The 25,091-nt window shown below is 37.1% G+C and overlaps 1 protein-coding gene across 1 annotated transcript in view; it reads right to left on the reverse strand.

Moving 5' to 3' along the window:
* Positions 1-378: 378 nt before the first annotated feature.
* Positions 379-25,091, reverse strand: part of PDE9A (phosphodiesterase 9A) — a 73,519-nt gene continuing 48,806 nt past the window's right edge. Inside the window, exons 8-19 of the mRNA XM_070943489.1 lie at positions 21,486-21,567; positions 20,558-20,632; positions 17,966-18,052; positions 15,471-15,575; positions 12,089-12,171; positions 10,618-10,774; positions 8,476-8,589; positions 7,296-7,400; positions 5,563-5,691; positions 5,215-5,331; positions 2,337-2,407; positions 379-536 (exon numbers count right to left, since the gene is read on the reverse strand). Coding sequence (XP_070799590.1) covers positions 2,357-2,407; positions 5,215-5,331; positions 5,563-5,691; positions 7,296-7,400; positions 8,476-8,589; positions 10,618-10,774; positions 12,089-12,171; positions 15,471-15,575; positions 17,966-18,052; positions 20,558-20,632; positions 21,486-21,567 — 1,105 coding nt within the window. The 3' untranslated portion in view covers positions 379-536; positions 2,337-2,356. The remainder of the gene's footprint in view (positions 537-2,336; positions 2,408-5,214; positions 5,332-5,562; positions 5,692-7,295; positions 7,401-8,475; positions 8,590-10,617; positions 10,775-12,088; positions 12,172-15,470; positions 15,576-17,965; positions 18,053-20,557; positions 20,633-21,485; positions 21,568-25,091) is intronic.

Below are 25,091 nucleotides of genomic sequence, written 5' to 3' on the forward strand. Positions count from 1 at the left end.
CAAGCTGTTTGACTGCAAACAGCTGCTGACCAGTAAAGCAGAAAACTGTTTTTTTTAGCTAACCTGAAATTGATGTTTGGTCAAACATGTGAGAAAAGTGACAGAAGGCAAAAAGGGGGGCAGAATCTGGTTCCTATTCATATACTGTAACTATTTCTGAAATGGCTCTTCATATAAATTCATCACACACACACCCCAACATTCCCAGAAAATCCCCCAAAGCATTAAAAATAACCACATATAAAATATACAAAAGGGAATAATTACAACAACCATTTTTGTTTGTTTTGTTTTGGTATAAGAATATATTATTTAAAAGACCATTTTAAAAATTAAAAAAAAATATTATGCAACAATGGTGGCTCTTTAACATTTGTACCCATTAGGAAAAATACTAGTCTTTAGAAAAGGAATGTGAAAAGTGCTTGAGTAGTGTTAATTATTCAGCTTCATCCTTGGTCCATGCTGGATAATCCCACAATGCTTCGATGAACTTGCCAAGCCTCTAAGGGATCTTTTTTTAATCAACTGTAATGCTAAAATTAAAAATATAAACATCATTAGGCTCAAAGAATAAGGCCTAGTCGCTCTGCTGTTTTTAAAGGACATGTCCTCACAGTGCTGGCTTCTCATTCCCAGCCCATTTGACAATTTTAAGCTACTGTAGGTGCACTTCTCCCGCTCCCCTGGCCTTTGAGAATTATTTACTGGGGCAGTCTGCTGGCCCAGGACAAAGAAGGCTGGCAAGAGAAGTGATGGTGTTGGCATGCTGACTCTTTCCCAACAAAGCCTCTTGTACAGAACTACTCTGTGGGATCAGAAACCTGGCAAATAAAAAGCCCTCCCCCATTCTGATGTTTAGTGGAAGGGCAGACTAAACCTATGGGAATCCACCAATCTTTTTAATTTTTTTTGTTCCACATTGCAATTGCAAGGACAATGCCGCTTTGATTGAGGCAAAATAGGGCCTTACAACAAGGTCAGTGCAAAGTATATTATGCTCCTACCTCAGTCACTGAAGAAAAACACGGGTAGTTTTCAATTTATAATCATTTGTTTAGCAACTATTCAAAATTACAACAGCACTGAAAAAAGTGACTTATGACCACTTTTCACACTTGCGACAGTTGCAGCATCCCCATGGTCACGTGATCAACATTCAGATGCTTGGCAACTGGCATGTATTTATGATAGTTCTAGTGGCCTGGGGTCATGTGATCACCTTTTATGACCTTCTGATAAGCAAAGTCAATGGGGAAGCCAGATTCACTTAACAACTATGCTACTAACTTAAAACTGCAGGGATTCACTTAACAACTCTGGCAAGAAAGGTGGTAAATTGGGGCAAAACTCATTTAATAACTGTCTTGCTTAGCAACAGAGATTTTGGGCTCAATTTTGGTCATAAATGAAGGACTACCTGTAACATGGCTATGAGGACAAACTCTATAACATAACTAACCAAGGAAATAGTAGGATTAAAGTAGACCAAGCAACACACTCAATAAAACCTTGTCAAAATAGAGTAGTATTGGACTACAACACTCTTCTTCACTGCCAGCATGACTACCTTTCTAGAAGATAAAGACTGGCATATCTAGAGACAATCATATCTAGACTGTTTTAAGACCCTTTGATGTTAATATAGCTAAAGCAAACAATTAAAGGTATTTGGGTTCCACTAACATCGGTGGGACTTGAATGTATTTGTTTCATTGGATTGTGACTTTTAGGTTTCTTCCATTCTTAACTGCACTGTTACAATAATATTTGCTGCAACAGTTTCCTTTTAATAAGCCAACTATAGAAACTACTTGGCTTACTATTTTTGTTACTGATTCTCTATTATATTAATATTTGACCCAAACAAAAGTTATTCTGAAATTTTTTCAAGGCATTTCTGATTAGGAAAATTGAATATATTGCAACAAAAGGCAATGCATATGGACAAGATAGAAACACTGATTTGCAAGGATAGAAAGATATAAAGAGGTGTTTTAGCTGGTGTTGACTTATATTAGATTTAGCTAAATTTCTCTTTTTTTCTTATCATATGTCTTTAGTATATATTTTATTTTTTAACATTTATTTTAAAATGTATATTTAAAATATATTTATTAAAATGCTCTTTATGTTTATGCCTTTTCTGCACTTTGCATAAAACTATTTACCTCAAAAGGGAATATTGTAGCATGATAGGAAGATATGTATGTATGCATCAATGAAATTGTTTTAGCACAACTATTTCTTATTTTAAATATTTCAAAGATTTTACTATTAAATATTTGCTTTCAGAACCTTTCAAAGAATAAGTAGAAATTATTTTGATATGTAACCTTTCTTTGTGCTTTGCTTTTCACTTCTCTCTGGTTTCACACGTCAAACTTTCATTCTTCTTCTTCTGAAACTGAAATAAAGTAACTGGTTTATTGAAAGGCATGTCATTTCACAAATCAAGCATTCAAACACATTGTTATTAAATATCACACATAAAATTATTACTGTGTGGGGACCAAAACTTTGTATTTATTTCCAACTGTTTGGTGTTCCAGCTAAGAAAAGCAAATAAAGTATGTTTTGCATAGACATGTATTGTTTTTTGCTGAGAGTTTTATAATCAAGAGAGCTCAAAATCCAGGGTGAGGCCAGACATTCTTAGTGTATAGGTTGCATCCATTCGAATTAAGATTGCAATGCTCCTGCATGTTATCCTGGTCTGAAATTTTTTTGAATGAGTTTAAAGTAGACCGATAGATGCAACAATGAGAATAATGTTTGCATCAGAGATGCCCATAAAAACTGCAAGAGCCCCACTGGATCAGATCAATTATACAACTGCCCCAGCATTCTTTTTCTTTTATGCAGTGGGACCAAATTTTTATAAGATCTCACAGACAGAATGCAATTGGCATTCAGTGGTGTTATCATGGCAGCAATCCAATATTCTGCCATTTTGGAACTTACCTGCTCCCTTTTAAAATATACTAGGTAATGGCCATCACTACATCTAGTGGAAGTGAGTTGAATGGATTAATTGCACACTGCTTAAAAAAGTGGAAATCACTGGATTCACAATTTTGACATTGTTTCAAATAATCTGCAAAGATTATTTTGAGAAGGGAGGATAAAGGGAGCTTTCAACTCCATTTTTCAGCATTCTTATAACCTTTGCTTCCCAAAGTTTCCTACTTCTGTATAGAATCCTTTCCTAAACCCAAATTTCAAGGTGACTTCACAAAGTCTGCTCAAATGCAATTCAGAAAGTAGGGCAACACAAATCTGGAATGTTTACACATTTGTCTACCTGGCAAGTTATCGACAGGTAATGGTTTATTAATTGGAAGTTAAAGTGCCCCCCAAACACAAAGTACATTTTCATGTGGTGGATGTTTTTTTTTTTAATGAACTGCTTTGAGAATAGCACTGAGCTAAATCTACAGTAACTACTTAGGTAAATAAGAGGAAACCAGGCAAGAAGCCATGTAACTAAATAATTAGAACTACAAACCTTATTAAACTTTTGTCCTAAGTTTTGTGAACCTTGCCAGGAGGAATTTCCTTATGAAACAAAATGGAGAATTTTCTCCAAGAAAGATCCAGCCTTAAACATAACAAGTGAGGATTAAGAAAAAATTAGGAAAGTTGAAAGTCAAGAAAATGCAACAAAAATGAGAAAGAACAACAGCCTGATTTTTATTAGCAAGAGTTCCAAAGTCTTAGAACAACAAATTGGAAAGACCATGTATGTTGCCCTGTACAATGTTGTGGGAAAATGTTTAGCCTTTATTTTACTTGCCTGCTAAGAATTTTTAGCCACCTAAGAAAAATACTGCCTTTTAAGTATGCTGGTAGAAGTGGAATATAATTTCTGCAAGCCTACTTGATTATTAGGCTGGCTTCACTGGTCATCACAGAAATCTACTTCATGTTAATGTTCCCATTGTTTCATTACTCAGTTTGAAGGAACAGCCAGTTAAAATGAACTTTATCCTAATGGAAGGAAAACTATAGTCTGCTCCGCTTTCTGTTGCATAATATAAAATTCAGTTCACAGGGACTATAGCTGTCATTTAAAACAACCTCCAGAGTGGACATAGACCTTCTAGATATTAGCCACTGTCTCCCACACAGATCAGCACATAGAAACAAAAATAAATCATACGCGTTACATAGTTGATATCATTCATGTCCACCTTAGCAACTAGAGGGTAGAAAATAAGGCTTTTAAAAATAGAATTTTGCTTCAAAGCCAAGAAGAAATGTGAATTGTAGGGATGGAATAAATTTAAATATAAAGGCCAAGACTGCAAAGTGGACTGGGAAGTTAAAAAAAAAAAAAAAGGGAGGGCAATGCCAAGAGTACAGAATGGACATCCCCATTCAATCAGCTAAATATGTGCTTGACTTAAGGGAGATAATACTTGGTTATTACACATATTGCCTACTGAACTCTGGATTTATGTAATTATCATTAGGGAACCGAGCTACCAAATACATTGAAATTGTTAATTGGCAGACAGATAATAAGCAGCTTCATGTGATCTTGCATGAAGAACCAGATATCTAATAAAATAATGACCAAAGCTCATCAGAAACTGATGAAATAGGCACAGCAAGACCTAATAAGATTTCATAATTTTAACATTATTTGAATTGGGTGAGAAGAATGTCTGGGAGTATACTTTACAGCAGAGGTGTCAATTTCACTGAGGGCCGCATCAGGGTTGTGTTTGACCTCAGGGGGCTCGGGTGTGCATGGCTTGCTTGACATCACTTGTGCCAGGGCCACGTGCAGTGGCCCCAGAGCCCTATCAGCGAAAACAGGCTCCCAAGCTCCATTTTCAGCTGCAACAGCTTCCTGCAATCTTCTGCCAGCGAAAATGGAGCTTGGAAGGGCCACGTGCCCTCCCAAGCTCTGCTTTTGCTGCCAGAAGCACCACAGGCTGGTCCTTTGCTGTTTCCAGGGCAGCCCTGCGGGCCAGATCTAAACACCCTGCTGGCTGGATCCAAGCAAAGTAGTGGCTATCACACATATCCATTCACACACAAACATTGGTTGAATGATGTTTGGAAAAGTAAACTGACCTACTTTTTAAAAGAATAAGTCAGAGAAAGAAACACTTCAGATATTTTCCCAAGAAAATGTTTTAAGTGCAGGCAGACGAAAGAGAGTTGGTTAGAAGAGAAGTGGTTATAAATAAGATAAAGCAATACCTGAGAAGGTGCTGTCCTGACCTCTTTTATAGCATCATCTATTTGTTTCAGCTCCTCATAGCGATCTCTGGATTCCCAAAGTGGCTGGAGCATTACTTCTTCAACTTCTGGAAAAAGCTAACATAATGGAGAAACAAAAGTTAACAGTGTTGATTATCATTGATTTTAAAAATATGCTAACATTATACTGTATACGATAGAGAAGGACTAGGACCCTCGGAAATGGACACCTGTATTTTATAAAAGCCTAAGAAAAAAAATTAATAAAAAAGATAAGTTGTTCTATTAAACGAGGGCACCATTTTAGTTGGTCAAATGGGTTTTGATTATATATTCCAAGTCCCTTACCCTTGTTACAGTTTCAAACATTGGAATAAGAACAAATTTGAGGAAGCCAATCTGTGCTGTTGGTTTGGTCACTTTGTCTCGGTCCATAAAAGGTGCCACTGGAAGGCCTTCAGACTTTTCCCGGTCACTCTACAACAAGTATAACAATGTGTCATAGGAATGTTAATACACAAACCATATCATTTATACATTTTAGTTATATATTTAATACAATTTATATAACCTGCCTTTTAGCCCAAGCAGGATTTCCTAATTGCTGCTCAACCAGAGAAGAATTATAGTGTCAGAACAAGAGTCCCAACTGATAACTGTGTCATAAATATCTCCAAAATATCTATCCCTCATATCTGGACTGGAACAGTGTAATGTAGAGAAGAGTGACCTAACCAGTGATGGGTTTCCCCTGGTTCAGACTGGTTCGCAAGAACCAGTAATAAAACCAGAGGGAGGCTCTGCCCACTGACCCGTCATCAAAGTTGATCTGCGTGGGCATGAGGTGAACCGGTAGTAAAGGTAAGTAGAACCCACCCGTGGACCTAACCTTACTTATGGATGCATCATTTCCCCACTGGAATAATCTCTGACTGTTACTCATGTGTGTCTTGATTTTTTTTAAACAGGAGACTGATGTGTACCTACTTCCAAATGAGAGACAGATACTAAATTAGGTCCTGCTTCAGTTTTTTTTCTTCAAAATAAAAGGGGAAAATTAAGTCCACATCAAAAGTACTGTGAATAAATATACAGGTGAGGCAGATTAATTGAAAGAAGATCTAATCTCTCACGAGCTGCTATTCTTTTCTGGTTTTATACATTTATATTACAGTATGTATAAAAGTTTGTGTATTTGTAGACAGACAGGCAGACGTACAGATAAACACTGACATGAAATTGTTGGTTAAAGTTAGTTATTTTCCAATAAGGGAAAGATATTAAATAAAAAAAAAAACTCCAACTCTTCTTCCTCTTTTCTGTTCTCAGTCACTAACAAACTTTACTTGATATACATCACTGTGGCAGCCTAATATTTGGCAAACAAACCATTCCTTTATATTTACCTATTGCTACCTACAATTGCTTCCAAAAGAGAGGGACCCACTTAGGCTTCCTTAGCTATGCTTTCTATTGCCTCAAATCTGACCTGCTTGAGTTTGAAAAAAAATTGTATGCTGAGCTGACTGGCAGAAACAACTCTCAAGAGAGAAGCAACAGCTTTCCATTAATATTTACACTATTTGGCTATTATCATCTTTCTAGGTTGCAAACTGCAGCAATCTACAGTTAAGACACAAATCTTACTGAAAGTATTTTTTCAACATAGTGGATCCACAGGGTCAGTCCAACATATTTTCCTAGTAGAAACAAAAGACAAAATAGTGTCCCAAACCTCCCAGTCCATCATCCATGTGCAGAAGGCAATCAGCCTGGCTGCTGAATCTTAGTGTAACAATAACCAGAACACAACATCCACTGTCCACCCTAGAGGGAAACTAGCTAGGTTTTGGTATGATGGGAAAGACAAGTTGAGCTTGCACATCCTTATGTGAAAGGGGGCCTGTGTGGGGATTGCCTATGTGGCTATTCCACTTTTCTGATACCCACTACCACTTTCTCATTATGATTTATAACAGAACCAGTCCTGTGATTCTAGCATAGCAGCATTGTTATTGAATATACTTCAGGTGGAATTTAAAAATATAAATCATTATGGTGATAACCATGTATCTTTTTACCTGCATAAAATATTCTTCCAATAAGCAGTCCACCCATGGTTCTGCTATTTCCATTGGGCGAACTTCATTGGAGATATCGCAGCACTTGATCAATATCATCTTCAACTGAAAACAGCAAAGCAGTTTACAATGTGAGATCTTTATTTTATCTGCCAGTGTTTCTTCCAGAGGTGGTATTCAGCAGGTTCTGACCAGTTCTGGAGAATCAGTAATGAAAATTTTGAGTAGTTCGGAGAACCAGTAAATACCACCTCTGACTGGCCCTGCCCCATCTATTCTCTGCCTCATGAGTCCCAGCTGATCAGGAGGGAATGGAGATTTTACAGTATCCTTCCCCTGCCACGCCCACCAAGCCACGCCCACCAAGCCACGCCCACAGACCTGGTAGTAAAAAAATTTGAATCCCACCACTGGTTTCTTCCACTTTGTTGTGGAAAGTCAGCAGTGAAATTATTACCAGATTAGATTTGTTTGAAACAGCGGATTCTCTGTAATGATCCCTGTACTGTATAACAGGAGGGGGGGGGGCTTTTGTTCTGCTTGCCTGCCCCTCCTTTTAACTGAAAAGAGTAAAAACATATGTTTACATATCCACCAAGCCAAGGCAGCCAGTCCTCAATTTATCTGCTTTCTTGTTCACTGTAGATGTTAAAACAATAAAAACTGATATTCCACCAAATGGTGATTTGAAGTTCAGCATTTTGAACATGGACAATAAATGGAAACTCTATGGTCTACTGGAGGTTCTACTACTATAACTCCTAGCAGTTGAAACAAGCACAGCCAATGAGGGCTGTGGAAAGCTGTGATTGAGAATCATCGGCAGGGTCACAGATTCCCCATACATAGGTAAGATTGACCTCATTGAGAAGGAGATACGGTCAGCTTCATGGGAACTGTGGTTGGCAAACTATTCCATGGATGCTATAAATAATTAATGGAAAAGCTCAGTTTTAAGGCTTACTAAGCATTTCTCATGCATTTTTCCTTCTCTAAATGATAAGAAACCACAAGGCTGAAGTTTTTGGATGCATGGAAGTTCCAGGAATGCAAAAAGGCTGTCAGGTTGCCCAATCCTGAAAGCAAGGTTGTCTCTTTTTATTGATCTTTAAGGTGGGCTGGAGAACCCTTTCCATCTGAATAAAAGCTAAATGCTAATAAAGAAAGAAAAGCATCTTACCTGAGTTACATGTTCCTCATTTGAATAGGCAAACTCATCTAAGATTTCTTTGAAAGAATCCAGTATTTCAGCATGCCGTGCCATGTCTGTTGCTAGGATTAATGTAATTATCCCCTACATTGTTTAAGAAAAAAGAAGAAACAGTTTATGCTTCTTGAAGTGGACCTATTCTAGCTTTCTATGTATTCTTACCCTTTATTCAATTTTCCCCTTTTTGGATATGACATATTCTGAAGAAGGAAGCAATTTTGAGGAAAAACATAGGACAGAACTTTGCTGAAACTCTATGCTAGGAGTTTTTTTTAACGAGCTATGAGCTCATTATCTTTATCTAAATGATCTATTTATCTTTTTTTAATGAGCTATGGAAGGCAAATCTGGATCAGGTCTATAATCACGATGTTAAGTACCAGTATCTTGGAATTTCTATTAGGCACACACGGGGAAATATGTACATGTAATTTTTCCCCTTTTCTGCATGGCAGGAGGGTTGATCTGGCTTTAGTGCTTCTGCATGAACTGAGAACTGCTTTAACAAAACATCAAGAATCTGTGTAGCATAACATGTTTTTTTTACATTGTTCTGTGATTTAAAGCATAATGTGATTTTTTTTTGTACTAATGTGTGTTATGTTATGTTACACTATGCTATGTTATACCTCTTCTCTTTAGCATTTCCTTAGGACTTTTACCAAAAAACAAAACTTACAATAAAACCAGTTAAATATATTAACACATTATAATATAAAAAACTATAATATTTTTCCAAAGATATCTGCAATATCCTTCACCAAACTGGCACCATTTCTTAGTTGTGTTAAACTACAACTAAGAATTATTCCTACTGTGATAACTAAGGATGATGAGTATTGTATCTAATCTAATTGAAAGGCACCAGCTTGTCTATGAGGTACTTATTTCATTAGGTTTGACTGTTGATGATGCTTCTATTGAATTTCTCAAATGAGAGATGCTGACTATCAAGGATTCCTAGGAAAATATTATTTCATTTCATTTTATTTTATCCCACCTGCTCCTAATCACGGGCTGTGCACCATCCCTTATTATTTTTACCAGTAACTCAGGATGGTGAACATATTCATCACACTATCTTCCTTTGCAAGAGTGGCGAATATCTGTAGCTCGGGTGTAGGATGAGGGTGAAGGTTCGTTCTGTGAACCAGCCCACAAGCTTGGAGAATGAACCTTCACTATCCTCCTCCTATTTTTCCCATAACAGCAATCCTGGGGGGACTGGATGGTGGTGGTTTGAGCTGAGACTGGCCCAAAATCACCTAGCTGGCTTTCATGCTAAGACAGGCCTAGAACTCATGGTCTCCCACTTTCTAGATACCTTAACCATTAGACCAAACTGGCTTTCTTGCTATGTTTTACCTTCTAGCTCTAGACTTTGAAAACTTTTTAATTAATGTTACTCTTGGCATGCTCAAAGATCTAGTCCTCTTTCTGTTTCATATGTTTCAGAGAGCACTTGAGACATTTCAATAAAATAGGCTCAGATGTTAAACTCTCAAATTTTCAACCCATGGTGCTAACATTTTGGGAATCTCTGCAGGGGTGGGTTCTACTTACTTTTACTACCGGTTTGCAGTGGGGCCGTGTGTGCTCGCTCGCTTCGCTCGCATGCGCAGAAGCTTCTGCGGATGCACAGAAGCTTTTTGATGATGTCGGGGTTGGTGGGCGGATCCTCCCGCTGGTTTTACTACCGGTTATATAGAACCAGTGCGAACTGGGGGCAACCCACCACTGAATCTCTGGTCATCTATATACTGTATGTCTAGCATCATGCCTGGCTGTCCCAAAGGTGCTTTTTCAAGAGGTACCTGGACTTTTTTGTTTATCTTTCAAGATGTTTGGCTTCTCATCCAAGAAGCTTCAGAACTGAAGAAAATTCTTGGATGAGAAGCAAAACGTCTTCAAAGAAAAACAAGAAACTTCAGTTGCCTCTTGAAAAAGCACCTTTGGGACAACTGACCTGGATGATTGACAATCTTCATAGACATCAAGCCTGGCCAATAAGAGTTTAGAGCATTGTAGTTAAACATAGTTTTGAGAGGCACAGTCTTCTTAATCCTGAGACAGACCAGCTGATCTCAGTTGCAATTCTCTGTGAACCCATACCTGTCTGATCCGTTTGAACTGTTCCTTATCAAGATTGGATAAAATGTTGCATTCTGGCTGTGCAAGGATCTGGAAAGCCACTGCACAGTGATGATTCTCTAGTGGGGAAATATCATTATATCGCACAGCTAGCTCTGTTCGTGCATTGATCTGATACCTGAAATAAACCAAAGGCATAAACAGAAATGTGCTAAATTAGTTTATTTCTACAATGAAAATAGCTAATTTGGAAGCTACAATGTGATGTGTTCTGTTTCATTTTTGCAACGTTCCTTCATTATTTTTACAATCCAATCAACCATTTCAATGCTATTTATTTACAAAATTGCAATTATGTTAACATTTTTGTTATTAATCTTTATAATTCTGTAAAGATACGTGCCCAAAGATACAGTCATCATGCGTTGTCTGTTCTGATGCTTTACTAACACAAACCAATTATAAGATGTTACTTCCTTCCTCAAGGTAGTTTCTTAAAATACATTTCTTACCTGTACATATAGAGTGACACATACTTCTATAAATACATTACTACACAGCATTAAAAAAACATGTTTGAAGCAAAGAGCCAAAGTAGATCACATTTATTTTTCCCAGATCTAATAAAGATATACACATATTATGAAAAAAAAAATCCTGATTTGGCCATGTGGTCCCATTTGGGGTTTGATTAACTTCTTCTTTTAAAAGCTACTCAAATTTGCTTAATTCTTACACTCCAGCAGATTATTATATCCTACTAATGTAAATAGTCTGAAATTAATATTCTGTGTATATTTACTAGGCAGCTGAGTTTCTTAGATAACATGTACTACAGGAAGACAATGAAAGAGCACAATTTAGTGTATTATCACTATATTTTTTGCAAGGTGAAAGGTTTTTTAATTTTTATTTTTTTTCTTTCTTCTGGTGCCAAAATAATACCTACAGTCTTTAGTATTATACATTTCAATTTAGGCAGTGCACTTTCTGTTCCACTAATGTCTTGGGCCAGCATCCTCAGGAATTGGGGGTAAGATCTTATGGTGGAATTCCTGCAAAAAGGTGTTGCATAAGATTACACAGCCAACTCACTGCGGGGCAACTTGCTACGGCCAACTTACCATGGGACAACTTGCTTCAGGACAATTTAACAATTCAATTCAATTATTTAAAATAAATAATTATTTAAAATTTTGTCATTTCATTCTGTCCCTCCTTTTTCATCCTTTGTTTAATGATTCCATTCCACCATTTCTTTGATATTAGTGTAACTCTTGTCCTGCAGTGTATTGTCCTGCGGTGAGTTGGCCATGGTGAGTCATCCTATGGTTAGTTGGTCACGTCAGGTTGGCCTTGGCAAGTTGGCTATGGTGAGTCAGATGCGAAGAATTGTCATAGACCCATGTTTAACATGCTGAACTTTCAATTGTATTCCATTTCTCTAAGCAGATGCTATTCACCTTTAACTCTCTTCCAAAATAATACATACGTGTTGTTATAACCTGGGTGATCCAGATCATGACACACTGATGCTGTCATTAGCATTAAGATATCCATTTTGGAAATCTTTGTCTAAAAGAGAAAAGAGAGAAAATACAGTCTTATAATTTTATACAGCTTTTACAACATCAGAAGCACACTTAAATATCAGGAAATAACAAGATTAAGTCAACACTTAATTTACTGTAGCAAGTTTAAAGATCCTTTTTCTGCCACGACTGTCTAGCAAATCATCCAAGTCTGGCAGTGATGTATAATTAACAACAGGATGGAGAGGAAATGTTGGATCTGCTTAACCGTGGATAAATTTTATTTAAAGGCAAAGGTTGCTCAGCTTGCAATATGCTGTGCCAGGATTGATATTAGTTAAGAAAGATACCTACTTTAGTACTTCATATTTTATTTCAGTACCGAAGAGAAGTAGCAACGGGGGAATTTTTTAAAAATGTTCTGCTACTTGCTTGAGAAAATAATTTAGGATTACACAAGAAATTCTTCTTGTTTGCAAATAGACAATATTATTAAATTATCTTGCCTTGCATTATACTTGTCCTACCAGTCAAAAGCCTTGTTCAGCTTTTCTTCCTTTTCCTTTTAAAGGTTTTTTTTTTGGGGGGGGGGGGGTGGCGAGAAAAAAAGTAAAAGGAAAATATGGAAGTGTTGCAACTGGAAAAAAAGAACATATGAACCAATTATTAAATTCCATAAATAAAACACGGCAACTGTGTGACAAAAGTCTTATCTGATAACACTATTGTTCTTGTATTGGCCACTCAAGTTGCAAATCTATGCTAAACAAACAGGGATGGGATTCAGCCGGTTTGGACAGGTTCAGTTTGCCGAACTGGTTGTTCCAAGGACTGGCTGACCCCGCCCACCCCTCCCCTCCCCTCCCAGGAGTCTCCATGCAGCCTGTTTTGGATGCCAGGTAAGTACATGGTGCGTGCAGAAGCCTACCAGAAAAATGGGCCTACCAGAAGTCTGGAAACAGGCTTGTTTCTGGCCTCCGGAGGGCCTCCAGTGCCTGGGGAAGGTTGTTTTTGCCCTCCTGGAAGCTTGAGGAAAGACTCCGGAGCCTGGGGAGGGTGAAAAATGGGCCTACCGGAAGTACCAGAAGTTCAGAAATGGGTCCATTTCCAGCCTTGAGAGGGCTTCCGGAGCCCAGGGGAGGCCATTTTTGCCCTCGAGGCTCGAAGAAAGCCTCCGGAGCCTGGGGAGATGAAAAACGGGCCTACAGGAAGTACTGGAAGTCCAGAAATGGGCCTCTGGAACCCAGGGGAGGCCATTTCTGCCCTCCTGGAGGCTCGAGGAAAGCCTCTGGAGCCTGGGGAGGGTGAAAAACGGGACTACCGGAAGTACTGGAAGTCCAGAAATGGGCCCTTTTGGCCTCCGGAGAACCTCTGGTGCCTGGGGAGGCCGTTTTCATCCTCCTGGAGGCTCCAGGAAAGCCTCCAGAGCCTGGGGGGTGAAAATGCACCCCCCCATGGTGCAGGAGGCTGAGTAGGCCATGCCCCCATGGCCACACCCACCCAGCGACCGGGCAGTGAATCGGTTGTTGAAATTTTTCAATCCCACCCCTGCCTACAAATATAATGGACATGATTAACTTCTGTATGAAAATGTGAGTTCTACATATTTGGGGTAACATTCTTAATACAGATAATCCTCAACTTACAACAGTTCATTTAGTGACTGTTTGAAGTGACAAGAGCACTGAAAAACGTGGTAGGACCATTTTTCACATGATGTTGCAGCATCCCCATGGTCATGTGATCAAAATTTAGATGCTTGGCAAATAGCTGATATTTATGACTGTTGAAGTGTCCTGGGGTCATAAGATCACCTTTTCAACCTTCTGTCAAGCAAAGTCAATGAGGAAGCCAGATTTAATTAACAATCATGTTACTAATTTAATAACTGCAGTGATAGCAATAGCACTTAGACTTATATACTGCTTCCCAGTGCTTTACAGCCCTGTCTAAGCAGTTTACAGAGTTAGCGTATTGCCCTCAACAATCTGGCTCCTCATTTTACCGACCTCGGAAGGATGGAAGGCTGAGTCAACCTTGAGCCTGGTGAGATTCTAGCTACCAAATTGCAGTCAGCCGGCAGTCAGCAGAAGTAGCCTGCAGTACTATATTCTAACTACTGTGCCATTATAGTTTTTCACTTAAAGGTGGCAAAAAAGGTCATAAAATGTAACAAATTTCACTTAACAAATGTTTCCTTTATCAACAGAAATGTTGGACTCAATTGTAGTCATACATTGAGGACTACATGTACCATTTAGATTAGAAAGGGGCAACTCCTTAAGATAGTGTAGTGTGAGAGGAACTAGAAAATCCATCCCCAGTTAGAATGGCCAGGACTGAATCAGGCTGTATAAGGCAATGTAACACCCTTCTCTTCCCACCTGCTTCTTAAGGCAAAAGTAATTCTCTTTTGGCTCTGAGACTGACAGTTTTGAGACACAATCAGAGTATGTTGAGTAATTTGGTGTTAGTAAATTAGGAATTCTGGATGTTGTAGCCTAACACATCTGGAGAGCACTGTGTTGGAAATGGTGCAAGAGAATGGCACAAGTAGTTCAAGCAGTTTGGGCCACCCTGAATTTAGATGAAAGAGGAAGCCAAGACACTTTGGTTTTCTGTTCTTTCAGTCAAAGAAACATTAAAGCTATAGCATTTTAATTTTTAAGTGGGGGGGGAGGGGGGAGGTCATTAGGAAACTTGTATGGAGAGGCTTAACTTCTCTTAAGTTTGAATTTCAGGCTTGTTTTTTAAATGTAAAAAAAAAGGACAAAGGTTTCATCTAAGTTGGTTTATATTTCATAGGGGGCATCAGCAATGTGTGAGCCTGTGGTTCTTCTTGAACCATTACCGATTTATGCATTAAGAGTGGCTGTGGCTCAATAGTAAAGAACATGCTTTGCAGGCTGGAGATCTGAATTCCTGGCACCTCCAGTCTCCAGATAGGCCTCCTGTTTGAACGCCTGCTGCCAATCAGTGTTGACAATATTGGGCTAGAAGGACCAATGATCTGATGCGATGTAAGGCAGTTTTCTATGTCTCTTGGAGACTAAGAAACTGCCAGGGTTATTAACCATCTCCTTTTCACTAGAACTTTCAATTCTTCACTTAAATGTAAAAAAAGTTACACACTGAAGTGACCTTGGGATCAGTTATTCTCGGCAAAATCCTAGGGATGTGTAAAGAGATACTCTGCATTAGGCCTTTCAATATTAGGTTAACAAAATACTGTTGTAGGGAAGAAAGTATTTTAAAAAGCCATGGATTTAATGATGTTTTATGCAGTTTTTCTTCTGATAGGAGAACTGAAGAGAGAATAAAAGTGGCCAGAGAGAGACACACCTGGAGGTTGCAGAGTGAGATCATGCTGTACATCATCTGGGTAACACAGAAGCAATGTCGGAAATTATGGAATGGATTGTTTCTGTAATTGTCATGAATACACAGCTATAAAAATAAAAAGGAAAAACTGATAAAGAAAACAAGGATGTGGCACTAAATCTCAATTACCAACCTTTTGGTCCCATTATTCTCTCCTTTTAGATTCTAGAATATTACAATTTCATAACTATTCTATCTTTGTACTTTAAAAAAAAAGATAAAAGACAAAATAATATGTTTTGTTTGCATTATTATTAAATACAGGCTTGTTTCCACTCATTATTTGGGTCATGTCCCATTTCTACTGAATAACAGTTGGCTGATCTCTGGTATAAGTCAGAGAATTGCTTAACAAGGTCATAGAATTGGCCAGATAGAAATACTGGAAATACTGGAGAAAACTATAAATGTATATTTATAGTTTGTAAAGTAAATGCAGTGATGTAGAAAGGGAAAAATATAAACCTCCTGTTTCTGGGAGGAGCTGACATGCAGAATTATCCTGAAAAAGGTCAATCACCAAGTACTGATGATGTCATTATAAAAAACATTTTGAGTCACCAAAATTGTCCTGGATACACAGTGTGTATATAATCCCATTCTACTACCGTAGTCATTTTGGGTTAAGCAATATTATATAGTATAGAAAAGGAGTAAGAAATAGAATACTAGAATACCATTAAGAGCTGAAAATAAAACAAGACAAAAATTTACACCAATATCATTTACTATACCATACTTTCCTATATTACTTTTGTATTTAATCTATATTCATCCATTTTAGTCCTATCTCTTTTTTTACTACACATATTTCTTAACCCATGCCACCTGCATGTTAACTTCTATATTTCTCCTGCTATATCTAACTCTCACTGCTATAAAACAAAGCCAAAAGCACACTTTTATAGATAACCATTTTTGCTTTTTTCAACCAAACATTCATTCTGTACAGCACCACCATATACTATCCACATATACCTCCTTTCTTTCTACCTGAAGTAGTTGTACCTTGGGCAGTGGTGGGATTCAAGTAATTTAACAACCGGTTCTCTGCCCTAATGATTTCTTCCAACAACCAGTTTGCCAAATTGCTCAGAAAGTTAACAACCAGTTCTCCCAAAGTGGTGCGAACTGGCTGAATCCCACCACTGATCTTGGGGGAATAGATAGAGACATCTTAAACTGTGCAAATGCTGGAAACAAAATGCTGAAGAATTTAAGTTTTAAGTATGGCCTATTTCACACCTTCCAAACTATTGTATTATGCAAATTGGAACAGACTCTACGTGGGAATTTATCTATGCAGTTTTGAAATATAGTTCGTATCTCAAAACATGTATAAAAATGTGTTTAATTAGTATAGTATTATAATTAATAATGTAATGTAATGAATAATATCATATCACATATCATATCATATCATATCATATCATATCATATCATATCATATCATATCATATCTTGATCCAGCTCATTTAAATGGTATTATGAGTGTATGCCATGATTAAATAATGGAACTATTTAAAAATATAATTAATACAAAATTGATTCAGGACATGGAACAGGCAAGGCAAAGAACTAACAGGCTGCTACATATTGTGATCAGAGATAGGCTAGCTGGTGCCCTCCAGATATTATGGATTATGTTTTCAAAATCCCTTTTCCATTAGCCATCATAGCTAGGGTTAATAATGGCTGAAATTCAAAACAGTTGAAGGGCAGCATGGTATCACCCAACACTCTATTAGGAATATAATTTAAATTTGTTCATTTTAAAAAAGAGTCCCCAAAATACTCTGAGTTCAGTACTGGATGAACCATGGCATTCTAAGGGCATTTTAGCATTGCACCCTTAAACTGTTGCTATGTTGTGCCAATACCCACTGACTTCTCTAAGCTCTAAAAGTGTTTCACTTGAGTTTTAACCAGTGACCTTATGCATATCAAGCAAATGTGATCATCATTATGCTCTTTGAATACCATTGCTAATAATACTGCAACAGAATCTGAGAATTGCAGGGCAGTGATCACTGAGCCAGGTGAGGGAGCATTTCTACCTCTGTGCATAGTGCAGGGAGCTACTTAGAAGAAAGCAAAGCTAACCAGACACTCAAGCCAGCAATAGCTAGAAAAGATTAACATGGAGTAGAACAATACAGACGGAAGTCATATGTGGTGGACTGGGGACAAATAGAGAGTGAAGTTGTTTATTCCTGGTTTCTAAAATAGCTTGTGGCATGTACTTGTAATGGACAGCCTGGCAATGTTGTCAGGTTGCCAAGAATGAAGTATGCACTCTACTTCATTTAATTTTTCAGTAGTTATTTTGTATTCAGCTAACTTTTGTCCTAATTTCAAGTACTAGAGTCTACGTTGAGAATATATTTTTGCAGACTTACAAATCTGTAAAGTTACAAATATTTTAAATTCTTGATTAAAATCCATTGGCAACTTACCAGCCACCGTTTCAGTGTGATAGGGTTGATGTTAAAGTCTTTCACCAGTCCTAAATCATGATACATATGTTCTAAGCAACTCAGCATCTGGAGGAAAAATTTAAAAAGTATATATGTTTATATTTTCTTTGTGTATTAAAAATAAATTGCATATAGCTTATTAAATGCAGCTAAGAAATAACAAATTTAATTTTTTAAATTCCAAAACTCATTAAATTTACAAGTCATGGGAGCCCAAATGATAACTGATGATATATTATTACAATATAATACATTGTTCTATGTAATGCTTTTTTATTTTTAACAAATAAGGAAAAAATCCCCAGAATTACAGTGGATGTTTACTTGTGTTCAAATCAGCAACATTTAGAATTTAGAATAGAATAGAACTGGAAGGGACCTTGGAGATCTTCTAATCCAACAGGAGAACCTACTGTATATACCATCTCAGACAAGTGACTGTCCAGTCTCTTCTTTAAAACCTCCAGTGATGGAGCACCCACAATTTCTGGAGGCAAGCTGTTCCACTGGTTAATTGTCCTCACTGTTACAACAATTTAATTCTCCTTAATTCCAGGTTGTTTCTTTCCTTGATTAGGTTCCAACCATTATTTCTTGATTCAATATCATGATTCAGTATCCTTCTTCTATGGCAGGGGATCAATTCTCAGGACTCTAAATTTATTCTCTGCCCATGCTAAATAAAACAATCTATAATCAATAAATTTCTATTTTTCAGTGGCGAATGCTGACCATTCAGCATTCTAAACCTGAACATTTCTTCCCTCTAAGTATTAGTAATACAATTACTTTGGCATTTACAATATTCCATTATGTGAGCTAGGATTCAAATTCTTTCATAATATCTCCTCCCATGTCAACTTGGCTGTGCATTACGAACATACATGAGAAACTTTTCTTTGGGCAGCTTTTGGAAAAGAGGTGCATGATAAAGGCATGAAGGATACTTTATGGTGATGCCTTGACTTCATATGTGTTTATGTGTCATGCTAAAGCATCATCTGCTTTAACCATAGTTTAGTAAAGAAGCCAGAAACAAGTAGAATAAGCCTTACAGGTGACATTTTAACCAGTTCTTGATTTGTTTCCCCACAATTTTCTGTTGACTCGCTTTGCGGTCTCAATAAATTGATTAAAGGGTAGGTTGGAGTATAAACCGGATATAAACTAAGAAACCATAAATACATTACCTATCCATATTGTCATATCTGTTTAACCCTGTATTGCAACAATTAACCCGACAAAAATGTAGTTTCAAAGTAAGCTTCCTGCTCTAAAATAACATTTGGATTAAACTAAAAATACACCTTATTATGCTTTAGCGTGACATGCAAACCCTACTTTTGAAATGCTTTTTCTAGGGAACTTCAAAAGGTGTTTTTTAAAAGAGTCATATTAGCATATTCCTTTTGAGGGTACATTTTGAATTTAACATTAGCTAAATCAAAGAACAAAATAGAAATCTGCTACATATTTCTTTAAAATTAAATTTATATAATCACCTAAGTCAGTAGCAATTGCAGCAGAAATATGACACAATGCATTTTTCTATTACCATCCCTCCTCTGCCAAAAATGCAAACAAAACAGTTCACATTTTGGAATTATGTAATCCTTCAGCATGAATTTTTTTGTAATTTTTGGTACAAAATAATTTTTGCATAAATGTATATTTTGGGGTAAATTGCATAAAATAAAGCAGAACCTCCAACAATTAAATAGAAAATATAATCAAACAAATGATATGTCAATGGCTGGTGCAAATCAAATTTAAACTGATCCCTACATCTCTACTGTAGTTTATTTGGATAGTGAAGTTTTAATCTAGTTAATAAGCTTTAATGCTTTTCAATTTGTAATGCAGTGATTTATTAATTATATTGTCGTATAAAACACTTTAAGGTACTTTTCAATATAAAAGATGGATAAAGGTGGTCTACATATTTTATAATTCTTTTAAAATGATACTGTGAGAAGATGTTAAAGGAAAAAGCTCATGCCTAAATGGTAGCAAGATTGAATGAGAAAGCAGTGCCTTCTTTAAGATCTGAAGAATTTTCTCACCAAAGGAGACAAAGTCTTGTTCTCTGCTGTCCTGAAAGGAATGCCTAGAATGGATGTATAGGAAGACAGATTGCAGCTGAACATGATGAGAGGTTTCTTAATAGTAAGAGCAGCTTGCAAATGCAGCTGTTACCAAGATAAATTCTGCATCATTGAAAATCTTAAAGGGCAGATCCATAGCCATCTGTGTGAATGATCTAGTTCTACATTTCCTGTAGCAAGGACAGAGCTAAACTATGATTAGCTCTGTCCTTGATCTATTGCTGCCTTCTACTCTTGTGAAATCCTGTAATTATAACTGCTTTGCTGAAATTTCTTTTGTTTTTCCACTCTACCTCTATATATAGAATCAGTCTTTTTAGACACTGAACTCTGTTTGTATATTTTCAGAGCAGTTCCTGGATGACACTAAGTTCAAGGTCCGAGTCCTCAAGCAATCACGAACAAAGCCACAAAACAACCTTACAGGATGAGAGGTCAGGGATTTGTTTCCAAAGTGCTGCATTACCTCATTGGGTTCCCACAGCCAGACATCAAAAGTTGGTTTCCTAAGAGCTCCTATTGTCTCCTGAGAAAGCATGTACTGGAGAGAAAAACAAACTTTTATTATGAATATATGTTGTTTATCTTTCAATCAGTAAATTGGATGACTCAGCTTCAGTTTTTCTCTAAGCTAAATGCTTATTTTCAAAATCAGGTATCTTCCCAAAACATCCATCCATCCATCCATCCACCCAAACACAAAGAGTATGGGCCTTTTCCCACTTGCAACTAACTATAGCAGAAACATGTCCTGGCAGCCTATTTTTTCTGCTGTGTTATTGAGATGTTATCTTTATCTGATCCCCAGTCCTTAAGTGAGAGAGCATTAAATTGTCTTTAGCTACACATATGTCAAAGTAGTGTTTCCATCCAATTTTGATACAACCAAATCCTGCTTCAAACTGCATAAAGCCTGTTACGTTCATTATTAATTACTCTGAAGGAGAGTTAGATGACTGCAGTTGCTTGAAACAGTGGCAGGAAAAGATCAGCAATGGGACATGATTTTTTTCATGCTGGTAAAGATTTCTGCTGCACCAAGAATGGGTGGGCTCAGTACTGGTGAAAGGCCCTCAGACATACAGTGGAGACAAAGCAAGTGTGGTAGTGTAAGCACTTATCACAGCATCCATTCCATTCCTAGAACTAACAGTTAGTGGGAATATTTAAAGGACTGCTAAAATAATTCACAAATCGCATCCTGGGACCTTCTACAGCAGGGATGTCAAACTCGTGTCATCGTGGCGGCGTAATGATCTTGAATCTTCCTTCCTGCATATAATAACCTCTGGGCATTATTTGATGGAAAGCAAAAGATGCCAAGAATAATTTTAGTTATTGTGATGATCAGTTCTGTCTAAAGATACTCTGAATGTATCTACATGACATTATACCTTAGGATAAGAGGGGACATCCCTTCGGGGTATAAGCTTGTTGTTTTCATCCAGGAAACTGTATTTATAAGGGCAGTTGGTCCTGTGCAGAAAACAAAATCCAACACTCAGTATCTAAAAAAACCTTGTGAATAAGTGATACAAAAATAATTTCATTTAAACTCATTGAGCACAATCAAAATGTTGATTCTAAAGGATAACTCCTGCAAAATTAATATCCCCCTTTTCACAGCAGACAAACCAAATTGCTTTCCTCTGAATAACATAGTACCCTAAGAGATTTGTAAAGAAATGTAACATTTGAAGGTCTGTTTGCCAAACATGAAAGTGCATTTTAAGTCTTTAGGGGGAAAAAAAACCAAAGCTAAAATATGCTACAGATGCAGAAACCTTTATTTATTTATTTATTTATTTGAAGAAAACTTTTAAACATGCAGGTGACATTCAACAATCCTTATTCTCTACTTAGAAATACTTAGGATTATTATGCTAAAACATTTATTTCCTTATGTGGGGCCCCTTTTACATTATCCAGCATGTGTAAACATTAAACTATGAGTTGAAATCCAATTCATACTTTTCAAAATATGGAAATCTTTTCTCACACAATGTCTGTATCAGCAATATAACACTGAAGGAATTTTACAAAGTAATGGCTGTTGATTAGAACTGTGTACCAGTTTTTTGCTTCATGAAAAAAGAACAACTGCAGTCTTACAGGACCTTTCCTGCTATAGGTAAACTATTCATAAAAGAGTGAATCTACCAAAATAGAAACAGAAAGTGGGAATGAGGTCCTTGAAGATAAAGTTGTGTACTATGCCTTTCCCAATTTCTCTTAACCTACCCTTCTCAAATGTGGATGAGAACTTTGTCCCATTGTAAAACAAAAGTAATATTTAAATTGTTTTTTTTTAAAATGCAGGTACCATCTTGCTTTTTTTCCCAGTGGCAAAATACCTCAGTTTGATGTAACATATATGTCATGAACCACATTCAGCCATGGTGTAAAATAAAACTAGTTTCATTCTCCTACTTATTATTTCTAATTATTATAGCACAGTGGCATAATGATTAAGTTGTTAAACTAGGACCAAGAGACCTGAATTCAATCCACCCTTAGCTACAGAAGCTCACTAAGTGACTTTGGACCAATCTCAGCTGCTAATGTCTCTCACAGGATTATTGTGTAAAAACTGATGAGGGAATATTGTTTATACTGCATTGAGCTCCAGGATGAAAGGCTAGATAGAAATCAGATGAATGACAGACAGACAGATAGTCTGATTTTATTCAAAAGGTGAATAAAATCATTATCTAAATGTCTGAAATATAAAGATGGTAAATGATACAATAAAAACACTTGCAAAGCTAGTAAGAAAAGGGCATATTCAGTTTCTTCCTTGTGCTCTGCCTCTCATATTGCTATGAGGAAAAAAATACACCACAAACAGCAGCAGAAATTAAACAAAGCTGTGTACATCTTTGGATGGTTGTTAAATTTGCTTGATAAATAGGAACTTCTTTTATCTCTCTATTTAAATGTAAAGTAGCTGATATGGAGGATTCTACCACAGGACAATCTATTTCATTTGCAAACTAACCTCCTTTAATCCTGAGGTCAATTTGCATTCCTTGGTAGCTGATCACACAGCCATTTGCATCTCAATTGTGTCCCAAACTGCAGTGGAGTTTGCATTCTGACTCACTGTTTTCAGGGATTCCAAAGAGAGAGAGGGAGGGAGGGAGGGAGGGAGAGAGAGAGAGAGGGAGGAAGGGAGGGAGATGAGTGGATATGGTAGTGAGGCATGGTTGAAAGGGCCAGTTCTGTCCTTGCTTTTGCCCTTTCCATACTAAATATTGAGAAAACTGCCAATAAGTGCCTGCTCTTATCTACTTCCCACTGGCTTCCCATTTGCCATGGAGTTTCCTCTGCACTGTCAAGTAACAAACATCTCCTTCTCTTTTGTCAAAAGAAAAATAAAGAGGAGGGAGCCCATTTATTCCCTGTTTTTGGTATGGCTCAATCCTGATTGATTTCACAGTGCATTATCTCAGTAAATCCTATTGGTTTAATTGGCTTTTCTGGGTCAAAGGGAATTGGGAGACAAGGACATGAATTTGTTTAATTCACAAAGACATACTGCCCATAAATCCAGGAAGGAAGCACACTGGAAGTGAAATCTCCCTGGGGGTGGAGGGGGGAACTTCATTCAAAAGGCTGGCACAGCAGAGGGAGGTGGATTTGGGGGATTTTATAGTGAGTCACTTATGGAATACAACCAATGAAGTGGGACTGGATGTCTCCAGCTGTAGAAGTAGCATATTTCCTATAGTTGGAAGACCTGTAGGTCTGTTGTACACTTACTGATTATTTTGCTTTTCATTAGATCAGTGAGAAATGTATGAACATGGGAAAAGAAGTTTATTGTATATTTATTAATTCTGAAAAATTATACAATAGTGAACAGGGCTATGTTGTAGAATGTTTTGCATAAGCATTGGAGGTGGTTGATTGAATGAGAATGAAATGTCAATGGCTGTAACTATTCGTGCTCCTGGTTTTAATCTTTTATTTGCTTAGTTGTTGTTAATATTAATTAATATTAATATTAATTTTCATGCTTTTAATATTTTTAGTAGTATATGTTTTTATACTACTATAAGCCACCCAGAATCACTTGAGGTAGTGAAAAGGGCAGCATATATAAATTCAATAAACAAACATGGAGTTGAAAAGTGTGCATAAGAATAAATAGAAAGATTAGCAAATGGTCCAATATTATGTATGATGTAATGAGGATGGAGTTGCAAAACAAATATATATGCATGAAGACTGAAAGGATCAAGTGATAGGGGAAGAAGAAATTTTGGTTTGATTGAGTTGATTAAAACTTTAAAAAGTTGTAAAAAGCTAAAAGCACAAAATGCAAAGTATAATTGTGATGTAGTGATGTGGGAGAAGCAAGGATGGTTTGCAAAGACCAAATGGTATGGAGACATATAGGGAATGGTAATGGCATATGCTATTTTTAGGTACTTTAGGCTTACTTTCCTTTTTCCTTTTTTGTGCCTTCAAATTTTTTTGCTTACTATTTTTTTGCTCCTCTTTTGTACATTCCATAATATCAGTTACCCCAAATGGTAAATACCACTGCAGCAAAATACCAAGTCATGTTACCGTGGAAGCATGAAACTTTGTCATTTTATTCAATAAGTATCTCTTTTCAGGACAACGCTCATATGAATGTGCATATGCACACACAAATGATATTTTTATGAAATGAATATGAATGATTCATAGCAATGATCTAAGTTTGTCCTGAAGAACTAGATTCAGATGCTAATGCAAAAGCTACCTGTTTAAACTGAGATGGTTGTGCATGCTATATAACAGGGGTCCCCAAGCCCTGGTCTGTGGACCAGCACCAGGCCATGACATGCCAGCAACTGGGCCACGCAAACAAGTGAAGCCCCATCCACAGAATGCAAGCAGCATGCAAACCACACCCCCTCTGGTCCGTGGAAAAACCTTTCTCCACGAAACAGGTCCCTGGTGCCCAAAAGGTTGGGGGCCACTGCTATATAATACAACTTTTGAAATTG

Source organism: Pituophis catenifer, unplaced genomic scaffold (genome assembly GCF_029215685.1).
Source record: "Pituophis catenifer annectens isolate HBS135680 unplaced genomic scaffold, rPitCat1.0.hap2 SCAF_4, whole genome shotgun sequence".
Lineage (NCBI taxonomy): Eukaryota > Metazoa > Chordata > Lepidosauria > Squamata > Colubridae > Pituophis > Pituophis catenifer.